Source organism: Excalfactoria chinensis, chromosome 1 (assembly GCF_039878825.1).
Source record: "Excalfactoria chinensis isolate bCotChi1 chromosome 1, bCotChi1.hap2, whole genome shotgun sequence".
Classification (NCBI taxonomy): domain Eukaryota; kingdom Metazoa; phylum Chordata; class Aves; order Galliformes; family Phasianidae; genus Excalfactoria; species Excalfactoria chinensis.
The window spans coordinates 57,584,843-57,606,054 of NC_092825.1; the positions used below are offsets into that span (position 1 = coordinate 57,584,843).

Genomic DNA, 21,212 nt, shown 5'->3' on the forward strand with positions numbered 1-21,212 from the left:
CTCTAGGATCTGAATACAGGTGGTGGAAAAACTATGTATCACCTGTTCTCTTACTGATGATTAAAGGATTATCTTCTTAACATTCTAGAAACTGTTATTTAGTTAAAATTCACTAGCAAATTCAGTTTAGGACATTGTGCTGTTCTCTGATAGAATCATTTCATAAAATCATTTTGTTTGGAAGTCAATAATCAATCAGATACTATCAAGTCCACTATTAAACCATGTCCCTAAGTACCACATCCACACATCTCTTAAATACCTCAAGGCTTCCTTCCTGACATCCAGCCTAAGGCTCCACTGGCACAACTTGAGGCTTATAACCTCAGGAAAGAGAGCAACACCCTCCTTGCTGCAGCCTCCTTTCAGGTACATATAGAGGATAATGAAATCTTCCCCAAGCCTTCTCTATACTAAACAATCCCAGTTCCTTCATTCACTCCCCATAACTCTTTTCTGGCCCTTCACCAGCCTCATTGCTCTTCTCTGAATGCTTCCAGCCATTCAACATCTTCTGTTGCTGATGCCTGAATTCTAAGTCTTGGTATCTTTAAGGTCAGATGATATTTCAAGGCCTCTTTTGGAAAGAGAGGGAATAAAAATTAATGGAATTCAATGTACTAAAGCGCATTCATGCCTTTCTGATGTACAGTTTTCTATGCCAGTCACCATTCATGTTCTTTTCCCTCACTCTTTTTAAAGAATCATTGGGTACTCTTAACCTGTAAATGGTTTTTGCATTATAAGTGCCTATGTCTGCTGGTGCTATGGTAGTGGGTATTGCTTTATATGGAGACAATGTTCCTGGTCATACATGGCACATGTAATATTTTCTTTAAATTTATCAGTTTATTGAGGATACTCAGCATCCATTTTGGGACAGTATTATTCATGCTATTGAATTACTAGTTATACATAATGCTGGCTATGTAATAAACAATTATCGGGTTAAGGTATATGACAGGGTTGGGTTTTTTTGATACGTGAACAAAAGAAAAGTAGATCTTACAGCTGCTGTGATGTATTAGTACAATAATGTTGACAGGACTAATGTTGCAAAGGAGAGTTTAGCAGAACAGAGGTATACCAAGGGAATAGCTTATGGTTTCAAACTTAATAGTGCAGTTTAAACTGTCACTGTTTTTTGTTGTAATCCCATATGAACCTAGGTGTCTTGAGTCATAGTCTTGATTTGTGTGTGAAGAAGAAATGTTTTTACAGTAGTATTTCCCTGATTAACCTCTCACAGAGAAATAAAATACAGTGAGAAACCTCTTGCTTTGCTCACATTTTCACAGCTATATTGTCAGCCTTAGGTCTCATTCCAATCACCAGTGCAGCGACCACTATGGTTACATAGACGGATAGTCCCTGTAGCTATTAAAATCATCAGTGTGGTAATTTGCAACAGATGAAGCAGAATTTTAACGCTATTGGCACCCTATGCAAGCTGCTAAATGGTAAATCTGGTTGTTAATATTGGCAAGGTGCATTGGCCTGTCTCAGTTGTTACTAATGAGAAGTGCATATACAAAATGAGCATACCTATCTGATTGCTGCATTTGGCATGCCTAGCTTGGAATAAGAGGAAGAATAAGAGAAAGTATAAAAAACAGGGAGCTATCAGTAAGAGAAGTTGCCAGTTCCTTATCTATTTATTCTGTTCTGCCATTCCCTTTTAGGCCTCTCTGTGTCATACTGTCATTAAATGCTGATCCTTTTCTTCTCCATCCTCTCCATCCTCCTTCAAGCAGTGTATAAGTGTATAATTAATCCATATCTCAGAGAAATTCCACTTAAGTTTGTACTTTGAAATACAGAGCTTTGTGATGGACACTGTATTCAACTGGTATTGATTAGTATCCTTTCCTACTGCTACCTACAAGCTCTGTGTATCTCACATTGCTGCTAATGTTGTATGTTTTGGGAACGGTTTTGAAAGTAACGCAGCTGTGAGTGGTAGCTTATAAAATATCTTGGAAGAAAAAAATCTGAATGGCTGGCACTGTTCTCATATTTTATAGACACATTGGATAATGTTCGGAAACATTTCTAGGTGGTATTTCAGGTAATAGTAGCAGTATACAGGAATTTTGTTAAGGTCTTTCTGTGTGTTCAAGAAACAGATGTTATCAGAAATCGTTTCTCTGTGCTAAGATTTTTTTCCTCAACTTTTATTTCCTCTTCATTTCAAGTGGATCTATTAATAGCAAAGTGTGCGTATTTAGGTAATATCTGTTATGCTGTGCCTTTACCGCTAATATATTTTGTGGCTTTTCATGATGGTTTTTTTCTTCCATGTAAATGTGTTTTAGGGAAAAGTGCATGCACGTTTTGCCTTTACGGTTATATATGCGTGACAAGCAGAATGCTATTTACATCCTGATATACTTCAAAATTATTACTTTCAGTTATATCTATGTTCTAATGCTATTGCTATCGTATAGCACTGTCACCTCTGTGTTTGCTTTACTGCTTCTTTGTGACCTATATGTTTGAGAACAGAAGTGAGTTCACATAACGTCTGATGGATTAATTAGCACCATATTTATTTTCTTTGCATGGAGAGGAGAGCATGCTTTTTTTTTTTTACAGATGCTTAACGCTTCAGTCAGCTTCTATGTAAGTAATCTTGACACTCAACTAATTTCCCATCATAAACTTGTCACGATGTCTTACAGACATATTTTACTATCTGGATGTTGGTTTTTTTCTTTACTCCTTAGTAGCCATAAAGGCTTACTTAATAGTGAGAAAACCATGAGCTACATGGCTTTTCATTTTCCTTACTGTGCTTGTTAGTTACTTCTCTACATGAGTACATTTTATAATTTTCTCAAGTCAATGTAACATTTACATTGTGCAATTATCTCATGTACAAGAACAGATATTACTGTGAACAGCATTGTTTATAGCTCACTTATACCTACAGGCCTCTGCTGTCCCAAACACCACTCCGTTTTTCTGCTACTTTTCTCCTTCAAAACAGAAATTCACTGGCTATTTCTCATAAACTATTGGCCTTGTTATGCTTTTTTTTTTTGTCTTTTTTTTTTATTATTATTATTATTGTTAATATACCAATTCAATCATATTTCTCTTACGTCTGAGAAACAGACGTAAAATTTATTTAAACACTTCTCTTTTTACTAGAAATATTTTTTGTTGTTTTTTTTTTCTGCAGCTGATGATCCACAAGTGCACATACATTCTGGATGTGCTCATCTTCTATTTTTTTGTTATGGCATTCTCAGGCGAATGTGTTCAACTCCTTCTGCAGTCCCTCATGTTTTCAAAGCAATGCTGTGGCCGGCTTCATCTCACTTCCCTCTCAATCCCTAATGGAATGAAATTCTTCTATTGCAATTTTTCTCCTATTGTCTCCTAAAGTTATTTTTCTTCATTTATGTGACTTGTCAGGCTAGAATTCCAATTCATGTGTCTTATTTGGCAGACACAGTTTTCCAGATGTTGACATATGTTGTCCTAATGAGTTGTCATCATGTATCTCAGTCTTTGAGCTTGCCAAAGATATAGAAACATTAGTTGAGGATCTCCTACTTGGCAATTCATTCAGCTCTCAGACTGTTCCTTTCATTCAGGAACTTATGGTAATTACATGTGGTGTTTCTGTACTTAGGAAGAAGCCCTTTTTGTCTCACTCTGTGAGAGACAGAGATGTCATATAAATTTAATATTTCTACTTACCCAACTTTTGCCCAGACAGACAGAGGTTTCACCATCACAAGCCGACTCTGCACTTCAATTCTTTCACCATTTGAGCATGTCAAGGCATCTGTATGCAACACCCATGATAGTAGCTTTAACACTGCCAGTTATAATTCTTTCAGCTCCACTGCTTGCTCATGCCCCTCAATATATATGGTACCAAATATTACACAAGTGATTACCTCTGCTACTTTGTTTTCAGAATCACTAATATTGGATCCATGTTTACATACATCTTGGCCCCAAGTTATGAACTACCCTACAGATATTTCCCCCTTTAGGAATTAATAGTCTTTTTTTATATTTAGCTCTTCAAGCACTCTTCGAGACAGCATATGTATTTTTTCTTTTATTGCCATCTTCTTCAGCAAATCACAGAATCATCAGAGAATCACAGAATGGTTTTGGTTAGATGGGACCTCAAGGATCATCAAATTCCAACTCCCATGCCACAATATTTACCCTGTACACACACACACATATATATGTATTTGAAAATCCAGTAAGTCCAAATAATCTCATCAGTGAAAGAGAGATTTCTCCATTTATGAGTGACAATATTTCATACTTCTCTTGTCCAGAGATTTCTGCGGGTAGTTAAGCAGCATGTGGAACCAAGTGAAGGAGATCCACCATGCTCACTAGAGTTTTAAGTGACTCTTATTATTTGCTTCTGAAATAAAATTAGATATTAATTCCACCTTTTGATACCACAACATTGAGTATTCACTTAAAGCTTCAGGACTTTCTTAAAAAGGCTTTCAGGTTTTTACAATTATTTTTCAGAGGAAAGAACAGCAAAAATTCATGAACAACTTGATTTATATTCATCAGTTCCTCTCTTCTTAAGTTTAGATTTCTGATTTTGTCATAGCATCTTTCTTTCTGGGCTTAGCAGTGCAATCAACACTGCAGTAAAGTGCTCTTCCTTTCTCATCTATGGAAGTATGAAGGGCAAAGTGTGCTTAATTACATTAATTATGGGGTTATATGAAAGTGGTATTTTCCTACCTAGGTGATTGGTTAGTTCTAGGAATCCTTGTAACAGTCACAAGAAGCAGTTAATTGCCCTCTCAGACTATTAAATAATCTTTCCCAAGAGGTAACCAGAGAAATCCATCTAAATTTCAGTTCCAATAGTAAAATTAAGCCATAAAGATGCAGTTACATAGAAGTTTGCCAGGATACCTCAGGTTTAATTGAACCTAAATGCCTTGGTGAAAACTTGCATCCTATTTCATGTGTTTTCACAGAACTTCATGGCAGATAACGCATTACACGAAAGCAGGAAAGATTAAATTGATACATCCTTTTAACATGCAACACTTGGACATCCTACCACTTCCTTCCTGAAGTGAAATAAAGGCAAGCCCAGAAATGTGTGTCAGTCACACCTCCTTTTCCTTTCAGTCTTTAAGACAGGCATATATTGGAATGGGTTTTGCATACGAATCAGCTGCAGGATCACAGTGTTTGTAGAAAAAAATCATATTGTGCCTGAACTCCTGGCACTCCCACAGTGTCGACTGGGTTTTTCATTTTCATTGTGGTGTCACCAGTGAGCATAAAGGCAGAGCTATCTCCCTGTCCCTGTTTAATTCCCTCTCTGCCACTGAATCTCACACATGCGGGACTTGGGCGCAGAGCTGAGTGAGGGACACAGAGGCGTTTGGGTAGGTAATGCATCTCAAAGAATCCAGTTACTGCACAGGTAAGTAACACTTCCTTTTTCTTTCCGTATAGTCGTGTATAAGATTCATGAAAGGAAATTGCAATGGTCTGTCACTCTGCAGTTTCATCAGAATACCCGATGCACTCTGTGTCACATTCTAATATATGTAGGAGGTGATGCAAGTAGTCCCCTACTTAAGAGGATAAATACATTTCACTGTTGGGGTTACCTGCTTCAGCAGTATATGACAAAATTGGGAGATAGCAGTTTTCTTTTTCCTGCAGTAAAGTACCTGTATTGTCACAGCCTCCTCATCTCCAAAGGGCATGTTTGTATTCTGTTCATGTTGAAAGGTTTCTGATTTCCTTTCTAAAATTCTTATTTTCTTCCTACTTGGTAGATTGTGGTTTACTTTAGCTTAGTTTTAATTTTCCAGAGCAATTTGTAGAATTGAAAGTCAAAATATTCTATTTCTGTAGAAAACTCCTTACATAATAGGTAATGGTAGTTATGATTTATACAGTGCTTTCTTATAGCGTACTGCTTCTCATAATAGCGATAAAATATTTCATGTAATTAAAAAGAGGAAAGCCATGGGAGTAGCATGGGTTGAAGTTCAACATGAGCCTATCGTGTTTCGAACTGTTGAGCCAAACAATTGGGAAAACATTGGTGGTATGTTAAAAGGCAAATGCTGGTTTGGCTTCATTTACTTTTCTCTCTATCGGAGTGTTGTGGTTGAAACAGCAGCGTGTGTTTAAAAAGAAAAACAAAACTCAAATACGGATCATTTCGTGATGGAAAAAGAAGGGGTGGAAACAAAACATTTATTTAAAAGTCTCCTGAAATTATCCTCCACTTTGGAGTGCTGCTGGTGTCTGACTGTGCAGCAGTCCGCTGCTCTTCCAGGCATAGATGTCATTTTGTAAGGTGGGTGGACACACTGTGATACTGTTAAGAGGAAGCAAGAAGCTATTGCAGCTCTTTGAACTGTTTGTTTGAGACAGAAGATGGATGTTTGCAACCAATCTTACTATTAGATGGGCAGGTGACATTTGACAAAAGTTTAAAATCATCATTTGTAGGCAATTGTGTTTTTTCTAGCACTGTTGTCTTATTTTAAACTTGCAACTCTTCAGTCTATATATAAAAGTTCACATATTATTTTAGAATAAATATATATTATGTAATCATAGACCTTTGAAGTGCAGGTGGTGTGGTACTGTATTGCACAGTTTTCATACTATGAGCTACTCTTTTCCCTGTCTCTCAAGGATTCACCTGTCTGAACAAAGCACTTTGCTATGTTGAATTAACCTCTTAAATGTTGGCCTATGACGATGAACAGTGGGCATACAATACATTTTACAGTGCTCCATTCTACACTCTTATTTTAAACCAGTTTCAATTTTACGTGCAGCTGTTCAAATGCACCATTTCCACTTCTGTTGTTTGAAATGGAGAGTCACACATCCTTGGCTATCCACGAATAATATCAAGTACAGTTGTTGTTCCCCACAGAATGCAGACTGGCAAGTAGATAGTTTTCAAGTCTGCACAGAATTTCTTGTAAACTTTTTTGAATCTTCAGTTAGACAAATCATAACTATGAAGTAGTTTTGGAAGACTTAATCAGTATTTCAGTAGGCTTTAGAAAGGATTAAAACATGCTCTGCACCAACTCTGATTTTTTAAATGAACATCTCTCCAATCGTTTCTTTAGAAATCAGTGGTTACTTGCCTTGTGAATCTGCTTTGGAAAGTAACCAACAGCAGAAAGCTCATCCATCTGCAAAACCTGAAAAATGTCATTGCCTTTTGCTAGTGGTTGAACTAGCCTTTCTCTATGTAAGAGCAATGGAGCCAGGGGTCTTGTCCTGTTTGGATCTAAAGCCTTGCATCTCTGTTGGGAAGTTCTCTTGAGAAGTGATGAGACTGCCAGAACTGGTGTTCATACGGCACTATCCTTGGTGATGTACTGAAAGTCTTGGGGAGCAGCAGTTAAGGAATAAGGTTAATTCTTTAGAACTCCAGTGATTCATTTTAGCATTACAAAGTTTTTGTTGTTTTTTTCTGTTTGGTTTTTTTTTTTCCAAATAAGTGTCTTTATCCTTAATCTTTATATGGCATGAAGCACAGAGAGACAAAGGAGTAAATATGATACAAAGGGAAGTGCAAAAACCAAAGGGAAAAAATGTTTGATTCTTCCACTACTGCTGAGCTGTCTAAAAAGCCTTTGCGTTAATTTAAACGTGCTAATATCTGATCTGAACCATATGATCTAAACTGATCTGCAAACTGAAAAATGCAGAAATCTTCCATCAAGCTGGTCATTTCTGATGGATTCGTTAAGCAGCGATGCTCCAAGACATTTACATCTATCCTGGGGACAGCCTGGTGTGCAGTCTTTTGTCCAAGCCACTACAGCAGAACTACATCAGAGGCAGAAGACACAGATTTATTTTCCTAGTGATATTAAGAAAATATGGGTCTTCTATGCAAATAAGAATGTCATTCATGTTGAATATCATTTCTTAAATTATATTATTACCAGTTAAACCGTATTCTTTCTGAGGAGAGTTTCCTTCTGTGGTCTTTGACTGTAGGTGGGACTTCTGAACCTGCAACTGTGAAGATGTTCTTAATTGAAGAATGTATTTTCAGATAATCTTGATATGTAGCTGTCTGAGGTTTAAACTGCCATTCTTAATTCTTAGACAGTTGTTGAAAAAACTTCCTTTAAGTCTTACCTGAGCAACAGAAAACTCTGTTTGGTTGATGTTTGCTTTTCTCCCCCTTAACCTGAAAATAGCAAGTTGCAAGACTGCAGTGCTTTGTTTTCCATTTTACCGTGCCTGCTGGTGAATGTGTGAGCAAATGGACAATTCTGCGTGCCTGCTTTCCCACCAATTCTGGCTACTCTCTTCCTTTGGAACTGCTTACTAATCTTCATTCACAAGAAAACCTTGCTTAGCTATTCTGTTTAATCTGACAAGACTGATGATGTGCCTGATGCAGAGGACAAACCCTCTTGCTCTGCCATCCTACTTTGCTGGCTTTTTCCTTCTCTTTACTGTGATCTTCTTCCTATTCTTGCATCGCTTCATCTTTCTTTCACTTGCGTGAAGCTGATTTGCCTGCATTTGCACCTTGGTAGGGAGAAGCACATTTTGCTTGGCATAGAGCTTGGTTGATTGAAAGGCTGTAGATCCAAACAAGTCTTCTTCACCTAGTCTTCCGTCATTTTCCAGGACAATCTGCGTAAAAAGGATGATCGAATTGAAGAATTGGAAGAGGCACTCAGAGAAAGTGTTCAGATAACTGCAGAGCGGGAAATGGTGCTAGCACAAGAGGAGTCAGCCAGGATCAATGCTGAGAAACAGGTCTGAAATCTTATAAAGTCACCGGTAGTCCTCTTAGGAAACAGTAAAGTACTGTTTCCATTGCTTTACTGTGAAACATAGATGGTTTTGTTTGATCAGCTATCTCTGTTCGAGTTTAGGTAACTAAACCCATAAAATCTGCTAAGCCTTGTTTTTCACAGGTGATATTTTCTTGGGGGGGGTGCTTCGGGGAGGGGGAAAGGAAAGAATGAAAGAAATACAAGGTATCCTATGCTTTAAAGTATTATTTTATATAATAATTCTTCTGACTAATCTTACCTATCTATCAAAGCTATCCTTTTGTATGTAAACGTGCTTACACTCGCTGTGTTGTTCATTGTGCACGTTTAAAGACGGTGAATTTTATTAGCATGGTCATCTGTATGGGCCACAGTCTCATTTAATTTGCAGTCTCTCAACTGCTGGATAGAAAGACAAGCATACGCAAACTTACACACAGAAAATACACACTCATGTTGGAATCACAGGTGTAAACTTCTGTCTGAATTTATTCAATGCCACTGGTCAGATACTCTGAAGAATCGCGTGTGGACCAGATTTTGACTTCCATAATTAATCACTAAGAAAACATACCATATGTAATGAATAAACTTCCTTTAGATTTTGATGCTTTGAAGTATAAGGAGCTGAGCCTGGCATTCCTAGTGTGCTTTTTGTGAACCTCTTCAGTGTTTTTCCAGTTTGTCTGTTCCTCTCCCGACCGTAATAAGCAAACAGGGGCATTTGGTCAGTTACACTGCAATGATGTGTTCTTTTTCTGTTAATTAAATGAAAAAGATTTGATGAACTGCACTTTAAAACATTTTAAAAGGGTGGTTGTTTTTTTTCAATGTGTATATCTTATAGAAATGTTACCTTGGTAGTGAATACCATGTAAAAGAGTAGATCTCCTCCTCAGAAATATATATGCATCTCATAAAAGAGCAAGTTCTATGCTGAGGTGCACAGGTCAACAAAATAACATGCAATTCTTACCTATGTTGTCTTAATGGTTTAATTTCTATGTTAGAGGACTGTGACAGTTGTGTTCTTCGAGTGCAGAGAAGCCCATGGAATTCAACATTTTGTGTGGCTATGCTCTAAACACAATATGCATAAGGTTTAGTGAGTCTTTGAAGGACAGCTTTGAAGAATGTGAATTTTATAATTATTACGTTGATGTGAATGTCTTATGTTAGGAAATAAGTATGAAGGTGAACGTAACCAGTACATTTACACAAATACAAGTATGAAGTAGGCTTGTTCTAGAGGCTGATCACAGGTCACCTCAGTATTTAAGGTGAAAGGTGAGTGGAGCACAGTTTGCAGATGGTTAGTAGCCTGTATTTGATTTGCTGGCTAAGAAACATGCTGATAACATTAACACAAACAAAGTTACAGAGGAGTTTCCTGCACAAATTGTCACAATCTGCAGAAGGAAGATTTCTGCACATTGAGACTCAAAATAAACCTGGCCAAAGAACTTTTAGCATTAGTGGCATGATCAGAAATGTCTTCCATTAGAGATATTCCATAGAAGAATTTGTGCAAATGTTTCAAAACAACCCTTGCAGAAGGAGTAGAAGGACATCTGAGTCAAAGCTACTGTCAAGATTAACAAAAATATGAAGGTTCTGTCTTAGATTAAAAGAAATGAAATAGCAAGGAAAGTTTCAGTTGCAGGATGGGAAGGATTTGTTCTCAGCCCACTAGCATGAGGTCCTTGTGGTTGTAAGTTTATTATGCAGAGGACAGGAGTTAAGTCTGGATTAGTAAAATAGGAAAGCATTACAGAAGTGGAATCTTATTTATACCTGAGACATCCTAAAACTAAAATATGGAAGGTGATTAGTGCTTAGGGAATACCTACAAATATCCATTATGGTTTTTGAAAACATTCACCAGCGAAGCCTCATAAGAGAGGCAAACAATGATCATAATGGTAAGAGATTGATGAAAAGGGAGAATAACTGGCATATAGATTGAATGGCTGTACAATCTGTATGATGAAGCAAGGTAATGCAAACGTGGTGCCTGAGGGTCAATAAGCTGTAAGAATCACTGAGAGAGATTGAGAGGAGAGGATGAGAGCCAAGAAAAGTATGAGCTGTGGGAAAAGATTTCTGGAATACAGTGGGCAACAGCATCTTAAACAGGAAATGGACTTGGATGTAGTAGTTTGTATGGAAGTGAGGAGAAAGAAGGATTTGAAACCACTGGGATCAAAAGAGGAAGACCTCTAGTTTACATCATCACTGATTATGACAGCTGTGTCTTAGTCCAGCAGAATAACTAAACTGCCCTCTGTGGCACATCATACTTTATACAGTGTGATGAACAATACACATCACAAGAAAAGCAACCAGAGAGTCTTGTGCCAGGTACAGGATAGCTGCTTTGCTCCCTTGTGCCAAATAGTTTGCCCAGTTGTTCTTTATTAGATATAGTCAAGTCATGGAGTGATAGCAAGTGGTTGTTTTTCACCGCAAATGTGAGGGGGATACGTTCCTTCAAATGTTTTCCATTTCTTCAATTACTTAAGAGAATGCCTGCCTTGCTCTATATTCTGTAGAGTTATGACAGAAACCCTTAGGTAGCTTTGCAGTTCTACAAATACAAGGCTTTGTTTTTGTGTTAGGATATTACTCTTTTGATCTTTACAGATGATTATATCATTCTTAGTCCAAATACAGATTGTATGTGTGAGTTGGAAATTTTAATATTGTCCAAAATGATTATAATGTTCTTATAATTGCATGCTTTTTATTTCCTCTCTTCTGTTTATCTTGTTCTTTACTATTCTGCCACTTCACTGCCTGTCTGAAGCTGTTTAATGAATCAGTGCATGAGGTCAACCATTTTGGCTTTAAGTGGTTCAAGGTATGAGGACATCTCATCTGTGTGTTCCTCTGCCCCACTGTGTATTGTTGTTTTTGTAGCCCTGTGTTGTGTAATCCTACCCTCCATCACCTCATGATAATGTGGTTTGCTGCTGTTTAACAAGCTTCACATTTGAATTACACTGTCCATGAAGCTACTTAGGCTTTCATGGTTCTCAGATACCCATTTCAGACTAAAACTTTGCTCTGTTTAATCCAGTGTTTGATAATATCTTGGCAATATGTGTTAACTATGGCTGTGTGTTAACACTCATTTTATAAATTGCAAGATTTCTCCAGCTGATAAATCTTCTTACATATAATGACTTGCATGTTCTTCAACAAGTTCTTTATTTCCAACATACTCAACTGGTTTTGTTGTTCCACACGTTGACTCCTGTATGTAAATATTACAGTAAATCACAGCAATGGACTGTGGCGGAATCCATTAGTTCAACACATTAGATTGTACAGCTGAAAGTATGTGGAGACCTCTATATTTATTTATTTGTTTTATAAATTCTTTCTGGAAGGTTGTAGTAGAACATGGGAGTTTAACTTATGTATCAATTTAATCACAATGGGGACCATTCCAGGAACAATGCTTGAGAAGATTTTCTTCATGAAAGAATATGGCCCATTCTCTGGGGTAAAGTCAAACAGAAGAGTTTATTATTATTATTATTATTATTATTATTATTATTATTATTATTATTATTTCTTTTTTTCTTTTTTTTTTTTTTGAATGATTATTTTCATATGAACCAATCTGAACCAATGGATCTATGCTGATCTGGTTCATGTCCCCCAGCACAGAACAAAGGTGCACCAGAGGAATGAATCATGGAACTGTGGGAGCAGGACACAGGAAATTCTTACTATTATTTTCTACCAAGATTGTATTAGTATTGGTTTTACCTAAAGCTGTTGTTGTATTCTGGTTTTTACAATAGGCTGTTATTTCTAAGGGCGTGATGGTGCAAAGCCTGACTGCAATGTGTTATTCTCTATCTTCAGTTTCCTTCAAATTTTCAGAGCAGTAGTCTCAGAGTTTTAGGTAGTATTTTTTGCTGATAACAGTGTAACTAACTCTGTTCTCTCGTTAATATCAACTCCTGCTTAAGTGCAGCCTCAATCTATAAAGCATCAGCTAACATCTAATTCCTTATCCTAAATCACTATGGCAGATACACGAATGAAAGACTAGTCACAATTCTTTAAGTAGCTACTTCAACTGAAATTTCTGAGTTAGTGGTCTGATTTTTACACTTTCCATCAGCTTTTTTGGAAGTTATGGTTCTCGGTGGGAAATTTTAATTTACATTAAGTGTATAAACCAACACCTATAAATGTCTGTATCTATGCTCATACAGTTTATCTTTTTATGGCAGGCATGTCTGCCTTGCCTTTTGAGAAGAAATAAGATACCAAATATTGTAATGGTAACATACTGTTTAAATATGCTGTCATACGCTGCTTTGTTCTTCCCAGTATTTTTATAAACTATTTCAGCAGGATTAAGTCTTACTTCATGCATATATGACATGTAAAAAGTATTTGCAGCAAGGCTCCTGAAATTCTCTGTCATGTATGCACAATTCAGATACCATGTCTGTTTGATAAGGAAAAGTAGGAAATTCATAAATAGCTTAAGCCTTCGTACCGGTTGTCTCTTTTTTTTCCCATCTCCTGTTCATCAGGATTTCAGTATTGTAAGAACAACGGCTGCAGAGATGCGAATATTGAGTACAGCCTCAGAGAGCCTTTTCTGCTTATCTGTAAGTTGCTATACAGAAAGTCTAGCCAAGTTTTGGGTGATACTTCTCTTCATTCTTTATTTGCCGTAAATCTGCCATTCTGGTTCTTTTATCTTCCTAAAAACATATTACTTTGACTACCTTTTCTCATAAAAATAGAAAATGTTCTGTTACTGGAACAGGTCTGAAATATTTTCTGAAACGCACTTGGAGTTATTTCACAGCACAAAGTCTCACACATCAGTTACTTTCTATAGATCCTTGTACGTGGGCGATATGAAGCGGAATTTCTCATGAACCACCCGCTCAGAGCTTTCTGAGCACTGTAGTTTTTTGAGCACCGCTGTCAGAACTTTGACTTTTCTGTAACACATGACAGACAGTTTGCTTTTAGCACATGTTTTTTTCTGTCTTTCTTTATTTCTAACTGGGAGATTTGGTGAACCACGTGATTGGAAATCAAGGCAGTATTCCAAGCCATGTTTTGGGGGTGAAGCTGCTGGCATTGCTTCCCACTGATTTCTCTAAGCAGTCTACGTTCTCTTTGGCTGAAATTCTCTTGAATACTTTCTGCAAAACTCAGTCTGGTTTTTGAGTGTATGTATATACATATAAGTCATATGTGTATTTAAGTCATATTAAGTAACAGAAATCTCTGCTAGAAACTGAGACTTGAATTCTTCCTCTGATATACATAGTTTTAAGAGCTTTTAATCTCAGTGGTCAGCCTGACATATACTCTTGCCATTTTTCAAAATCTGGATTTTTTTTCCCCTCCTTTTGTGTATTTTGGTTTTGGCGAGGTAAGGTGGCCATGCACCGTGTCCATGGTAACAAAGCTGTTGGCAATCATTTCAGAAGGGCTGCCTCTCCTTAAACTTACTTCTCCCCAGAGTATTTTGATGGATTGTGTAGCCTCTTCCTTTAAAAATATCCAGTTTTATGTCAAGTCGCACCCTTTACATGGAAAGGTTGATTCAGTATGTCAGGGATAACATGGAATTCCTTCTGTATTCGGTAATACACTTTCTAAGGGGTGAAACTGTACGATTTTTGTTCTGGTCTTAGTTGTGTTCAGCTGTACCTGTGTGAGGGGCTTGAAGGATTTTCTTCCCCAGTGGAGAAGAATGAAGAGAAAATAGCAGTGAATAGAAAATCATAACCAAAGATGACTTTGGGACAGAGATCTTTTTCTAACATTACAGGCGAAAATACTTCTAAGGAACTCAGAATCCTTTAATTTTGGTTAACCTGTTTCACAAAGTTGAAAGGCGGGCAAAATTTGATAACTTTTAGGAGAACTGGGCACTCTGAAAGGATAAGGATAATTCTGTTCAAAATATATAGTGAGCATTTCTCAATGTAGATCATATTTTTAATGAAAGGAGAAAGGGGAGCTGTTGGGGGAAATGGTTGCATGGAAATTCGGTGAAAATGCTGATCTTACACGGGTTTTGTTTTGATTTTTTTCATTTTTATTTTTAATAGATAAATATCAATTTCAAGTAATCTATTCCAGAGAAAGCCCCATCTTCACACCTCTGTACCTGGTATATTGTTTTCTCAAGTGCCTACTTCTAGGTGGTATTTTATCTGGTTTGGCTCATATAAGTCTTGAGTTGCCTTCAAATCTGTTTTGAAAGAGGAAATCATGCATATTTTACATTAATTCTTTCTTGTAAGGACCCAAGCAAATACTTTAACATGTACTTAAAGCTAAGCTTGTACATTTTCCATTTGGAACATCTTTTCCATGTTCCCGTTGTGATCTTAAATTGTGGCCATAGGTGCAAGTGTAATACAAGAATGTGTAGATTAAAGCTTTAGAAAACCTCATTAGACTTGTTTATTGAATGCAGAAATTAGAAAAATATACTTTTTTTTTTTTTCCTGGCAACTGATTCTTCATGAAAATACATGAAGTGTAACAAAAAAAATTGTATTCCCTTCCCGACTGTTCTTTTTTACAGCAAAGTACAGAAGAGTGACAGATTTCAGATTAATTAAATTGAAGAAGATTCTTTGTGAAACATTTCCTATTGACGCAAAAGCTTCTAGACATGGCTGTACTGCTGTTTATCATCAGATTCCTTCAAAGCCTTCATTGAATTTCAGCCTTAGTTTAGTTGGCTCAGAACAGTGGGAATACTTTGCGGTTGTGGCTGGATTCTGCTCATTGCTGTCTATTAGCTACAATGCTAAAGATTTGCTTCCGCGAGTTAGAATAGGTGGAAACTTTCCCAAGCTTGCCAACAAGACTGTACTTCTTCAGTTTTACTTTAGCCACATGTGCAACCTTCATGTACACGGATGGGCTTTCACATAGTAACTGTTCCTGATCCTTGACATCTTTTGAGAAGAATGTTAAAGTTGAATGTGGAATTAGCATACTATATTTTTTGCACTAAGTTGTAGTGAGTTAATATGACACCCCAGAACTTGTTTCTTTGGAGAATGAATCTGTAACTATCTAAACTGACAGTCTATGAAATGTAGCACAGCATTAAATATTCACTTCCGAATAATATTTGTTATGTCTAAACTTCAGTCTGCCACAGTAACATCCTAGGTAATATGAAACAATTGTCCTAAACTATTATTATTATTAAGAATTAATTTTTTTTTTGTATTTATTTTAATTGTTATTATCCTAAATAATATGAAAGATAAATGTGTTTAAAAACCATTTGGATGTGGTGCTCATGGACATGATTTAGTGGAGGTTTGTTAGTTAGGGTAGTACAGTTGGGTTGTGGTTGGACTCGATGATCTTCAGGGTCTTTTCCAACCTGAGTGATTCTATGATTCTGTGATTCTATGGAGCTTCTAAAAGGCAGCAATGTTAAAACCAGTGTGCTTTGCAGAATCCCTGCGAAAATCTGCTTACATCCTTGGATAATTAGTCTGAGCTGATTTGACTCTGTTACTGCTGTTACCTTAGCAGCAGTTGACAGATTAGATGTAACCAAGTATAGGTCAAGTTATTTTGAAGAGGTTCAAAGCTGTGGGTGCAGTGTCATGCATTAGCCACTTTTCTAAAGAGGTTGTTTGGATCTCAGTATTGTGGAGTGGCTTAGGTTGGAAGGGACCTCAAAACCCACTAAGTCCCAACCCCCCCCTGCTGTGGGCAGGGGCTCAGGCTGCCCAGTGCCCCATCTAACCTGGCACTGAGCATCTCCAGAGGTGGAACACCCATGCCTCTCTGAGCAGCTGTGCCAGCACCTCAGTGCCTTCTGAGTAAAAAACTTCTGCCTAGCATCTAACCAAAATCTACCCTGTTTTAGATTAAAGCCATTTCCCCTTCTTGTATCACTATCAGACCATGTAAAAAGTCAATTATCTTCCTGTTTATAAGCTCCCTTCAAGTACTAGAAAACTGCAATGAGGTCTCCCCAGAGCCTTCTCTTCTGTAATAGATCATGCTAAATGCTTGTGCAGAATTGCACAGAATGTGCTAAGTATGCTAAATTCTACTGTCTGTAACTTGGTCTTTTTAAATGAGGATGAAAATTCAATTTTTTGCAATACTGTATGTTATTTCTAGACATAGTGATTGCTTCTGTGTCCCCAAGGGGCTAGAGGCTTCACTGGTAGTTACAGAAGATAAGCACAAGACATATTCCTATGATTGTAGATTCACATAAATCCACAAATATTGGTTGCTCTGAAAGTAATGCTTCCTATTTATTTCTGTGAAAACTACAACATATAGAAAAAACACAATAACACTATTTTGATAGAACAAATTCTCAGCTACAAAACACTGTTGTTCAGAATAGCCACCACCATTAGCTGTGCGTTTTCATCAGTGAGGAACAAGACCATGTGTGCTGCACTCCTCAAAACCTGCACCGGTGAAGGCGACCCACTCTCAGTGACACCGCTGCTGGAATGTACCATCTGCTGCCTCTCTGTGCTCACATCCACTGTTTGATCAATGGATGTCAATGGGTGCTATATTTTCTCTGCATGGAGGAATTCAGTGACACACCTTCATATTCACTTCCATGTCAGACTGCTCCTCTACTGCCATCTGTCTCTTGACAACAAAATGTAACAGAATACTGGTAAGAAGGTTCAACCTTTTCTGCCATGCCACCAGCATCCACCCCTGATGTCATGGGTTCATGTAATAAAATAGGAGGCATTACTTTCGGGGCAGCCCTCATAGATCCTTTGATTTGTTTGCAAGGGTTAAAATGCATAAGGATTCTTTGTTGGATAAATGTTCCAGCTGAGGAAAATAGAGAAGTAAAACCTTAACTTGCTATAGCCTTCAGATATCAACAACTGTGACTGGTTTCTATCCTTAATAGAAATTAGTCTTTCACTTATTTTCTTTCCCTGGCCTGACTCAGTCTGTGTGTATGTGTGTAAAGCAGAGATGATTATTGCTTTTTTCTTAAGGGCTCTTGTCCCAGCAGCAAGCCATTGCTTATTTATATGGCTTATGGCCTTTGTTCAGGAGATACAACTGTCACGGATACCTCCAAAGATCCTAACGGGACACAGCTGTGACTTCTTTAGGCCTGAGGTCTGGCAGCTCAAAAGACTTTTCTCTTTTCCAAACATCTGTGAGTTTTTGATTCCTCCTCCTTCATACCACAAGCACAGTGCTCTCAGAATATGAGCAGAATTCATTCTGGATGGTGCTCTAGGAGTGTATTCTTTGACAAAGACTCCATGTTTCTGCTTCTGTGGGTTTGCAGGGGTAAGTTTTTAATGTCAGATATATTCTGGTCAGTCTAATTACTAGTATTTTTCCTTGCCTGGAGTCATCACTGACCTAAAGATTTAAGAATACTGCACACTAATGTCAGGAAACACACAGTTCATCCCTAAAATTCTTCATATATAGTTTATCCCTAAACTTTTCGCTCTGTATTACAGTTAATCAGAAGATCGTGCCTTGTCCTTAGGCAACTGATGACTTACCAGCCACTGTCCCAGTTTTGATGCTAACCTCTCTCTGTATTATGAGCAAAGGAAAACGCCCACCCTTCATGTGTAAAGTCTGCTGCAGCCCTCTCGTGTTGTGCACTGTTGGCCTTGGCAAAAGGGGTGCTGCATATCTGGCATCCTCCCTGGAGTGGACATAAATATGGTGTGTAGAAACACCATAACTGTTGCACAACATCCTGCTGTGTTTATTTCCAAGTTTCTTTAGGCAGGATTTCAGCTGAGGAAATCTGGTGTTCAACAAACTTCTTTTTTTTTTGTCTTGTCTGTGTAGAATCTCATGGCAACATTCGTTAGCAGTGACCATGCAGAACAAGTGGAGCAGCTGTATAGGGGAGATACATGCAGCATAGGGATAAACGCGCTCTTTAGATGATGAGCATCTGTTCACCTTATGGTATCTTTATAGTGCCAACAGAATAAAAGTGAAGGTAAAGCATCTTAACCCCTTGTGTATGGCAATGAAAGGATTAGTGACAATGTGACTACATCATCATAAAAGAGAAACCAGTAGCCTTTCCTCTGTGCACCTTCCAGCACATACATGCTCATGCACTGGGAGTGAATATGAGGAGCCTGACACAGAGCCAAAGCTGCTGCGCATGTGGTAAGGGCAGAGTCACTGCTGGCAGCATGGCAGTGCTGTCAACATATCTTTCAGTTGAGGGCTATCCTTACCTTACAAACCAGAAATTATGTTCTAATCTTATTGAAAAGTAAGATATTTCCTGCTACTGCATACTTATTTCTCTCATTCTTCTCTGATATTTTTAGCCTTCAAAAAGCTACGCCCATAAGGTTTCCCAATATCTATAAGAATTTGGAAGTTGTTCCCCTAGTTCAGAAGAGCCAAGAAGTGTCTTGGATATAGTTAAGTGTCTTGGATATAGTCTTCAGGAGTACCTAAAGCCACCCTACTGCTTTAGCAAAAATGGGGCTGTGATGAAACAATAATTCATTTCCTTCTTATTTTGTGTAAAGGTTTATTAGCTTGTGATTTAAGCAAACCATCTGGTCTTGCTGGCATTCCAGGTTATGTCAGACTCAATGCTTTCTCCCTGTAATATGTTACTTGAGGCAGTTAAATTACATACTTAAGTCCCAAGCCTGGCCTGTGCTTTTTCCATGTCTTAACATCTGTTCTGGGAAAGTTTTCTGGGATCCAAACAAATTTACATGGAGCCAGAACTTGTCTTTGTCTTTTTTTTGTGTGTGTGTAGGTCTGTTTCTTTCTCTTCTCTCTGTCCTGCGTTTTAATTGGTTCAGTAAAAGATAATGCAGAGATTTGCACCCTTTCATTATTTCACCAGCAGTGAAATGAAGAATAGTTTAAAAACTCAGGATCTGAAAAAAAAAGAGTCCCCTGAGAGATTGAGTACCACATGATGGGAAATGTCAGTTCTGTGGGTTATTTACAGTACTTGTAGTATTCTTAATACTGAATTGTAATTTCGAGACCTTTAGTTTTGGTTTAATTCATTTTGGACAGAAGAACAGATTTCTAGCACGTTTTATCTCATAATGCTAATCTGTTGTTTATACAAGGAAGAACTATGTTCAGAAAGCCGATAATTTTAAATAGAAGTTAGCTTGCTGAGGTGATTTTGAAGATAAGATCTCTAGTGATCAATTTATCCGACGCCCACTGAAAATAAATTGCTCATGCGGGTACTTGTATCTTTACTCTCTAGAATTCCATCCTTTTGTATTCTGCCTGGAACGTTTAAGTTGCAGCCATGAATACAAAGAGATTATCCCATAAACCACAGTGCCTGTATGTGTATTGAAAGTAATATAATTTCTTTAAGTTAGGAAGATGAAAATGGGACTGTTTTTGGTAACTAAGCATTAAAACATAAATTTCCCATGTATCTCTGCAACTGAAAGTACTATATCTGCAGTTTAGGAGTGTGCGTGAGTCTTTGTGTGGCACTGTCTGCCATGCCCTTTGAAACCTTTAATTATGGCCTGGTGTGCGACCTTTTTCATTTAGTCATAAAAGCATTCAAATACTTGATAGAAACAAAACAAACAAACAAATAAACAACAACAATAAAAAATAATGAAAGAGAAATACCAAGACTAACAGATAGCTTGGAACATCTGCACGATTGAAGCTCCATATACATTTGAACTGTTCATTCATGTTGTGTTATTTAAGACTGGAAAATTTTCCTTTGCAGTTTCTATGAGGACATTCTTCAGCTTTTTCCTCTTTATTTGTATGTGCACAGCATACAAAAGTGGAATGTGAGGGTTCCAATGAAGTTCTTTTATCTTACTATACAGAGAGAGATCCTCTGATACTGCAGATGTTTTTCCAGTGCGTAGCATTTTGCTCTTTGTTTGCCATATTGCTGATTCTGCCTTTATACTGCCATTTAAGGAAAAAGAAATGAGTAACAAAAGTGCATTCTGTGCAATCTGAACTGAATTCTTTCTAGTGATAGGGTACAAACTCAACTTGAGTTAAACTGAAAATCATAGAATATTCCGAGTTGGGAAGAAACCATAACGATCATGGAATCCAACTCCTGGCTCCACACAGCACCACTCAAAAATTAGGCCCTATGTCTGAGAGTGGTGTTCCAACATCCCCTGAACACACCTTGTCCTCCAGACTCTTCTTTGTAGCCATAAAGTCAACAGCATGTCTCAGGAAATTCTGGTTCATGGCAAATACTTTTTGTTATATAATTAGCTGCACTCAGAGCAAAAAATAAAAGGTAGATTTGGAGTTTCTCATGTCGGCTAAATCAACCACGTATTGCAAAGACATCAATTGCAAGGAATTTGCTTCCAGTGAATATTTCTGTATTTATTCTAGGACTGC

The 21,212-nt window shown here is 37.5% G+C and overlaps 1 protein-coding gene across 13 annotated transcripts in view; it reads left to right on the forward strand.

The window, feature by feature from the left end:
* Window positions 1-21,212, forward strand: part of ERC1 (ELKS/RAB6-interacting/CAST family member 1) — a 281,305-nt gene that overhangs the window by 154,095 nt on the left and 105,998 nt on the right. For 8 of the 13 annotated variants that reach the window (XR_011902606.1, XR_011902605.1, XM_072326455.1 and 5 more), the window contains one exon: window positions 8,653-8,784. The exons of the other annotated variants lie outside the window; for them this stretch is intronic. Coding sequence is in view for 6 of the 8 variants with exons in the window: in XM_072326455.1 (XP_072182556.1) it covers window positions 8,653-8,784 (132 nt within the window). In the remaining 2 variants the exon portion in view is untranslated. The remainder of the gene's footprint in view (window positions 1-8,652; window positions 8,785-21,212) is intronic. 13 annotated transcript variants of the gene reach the window in all.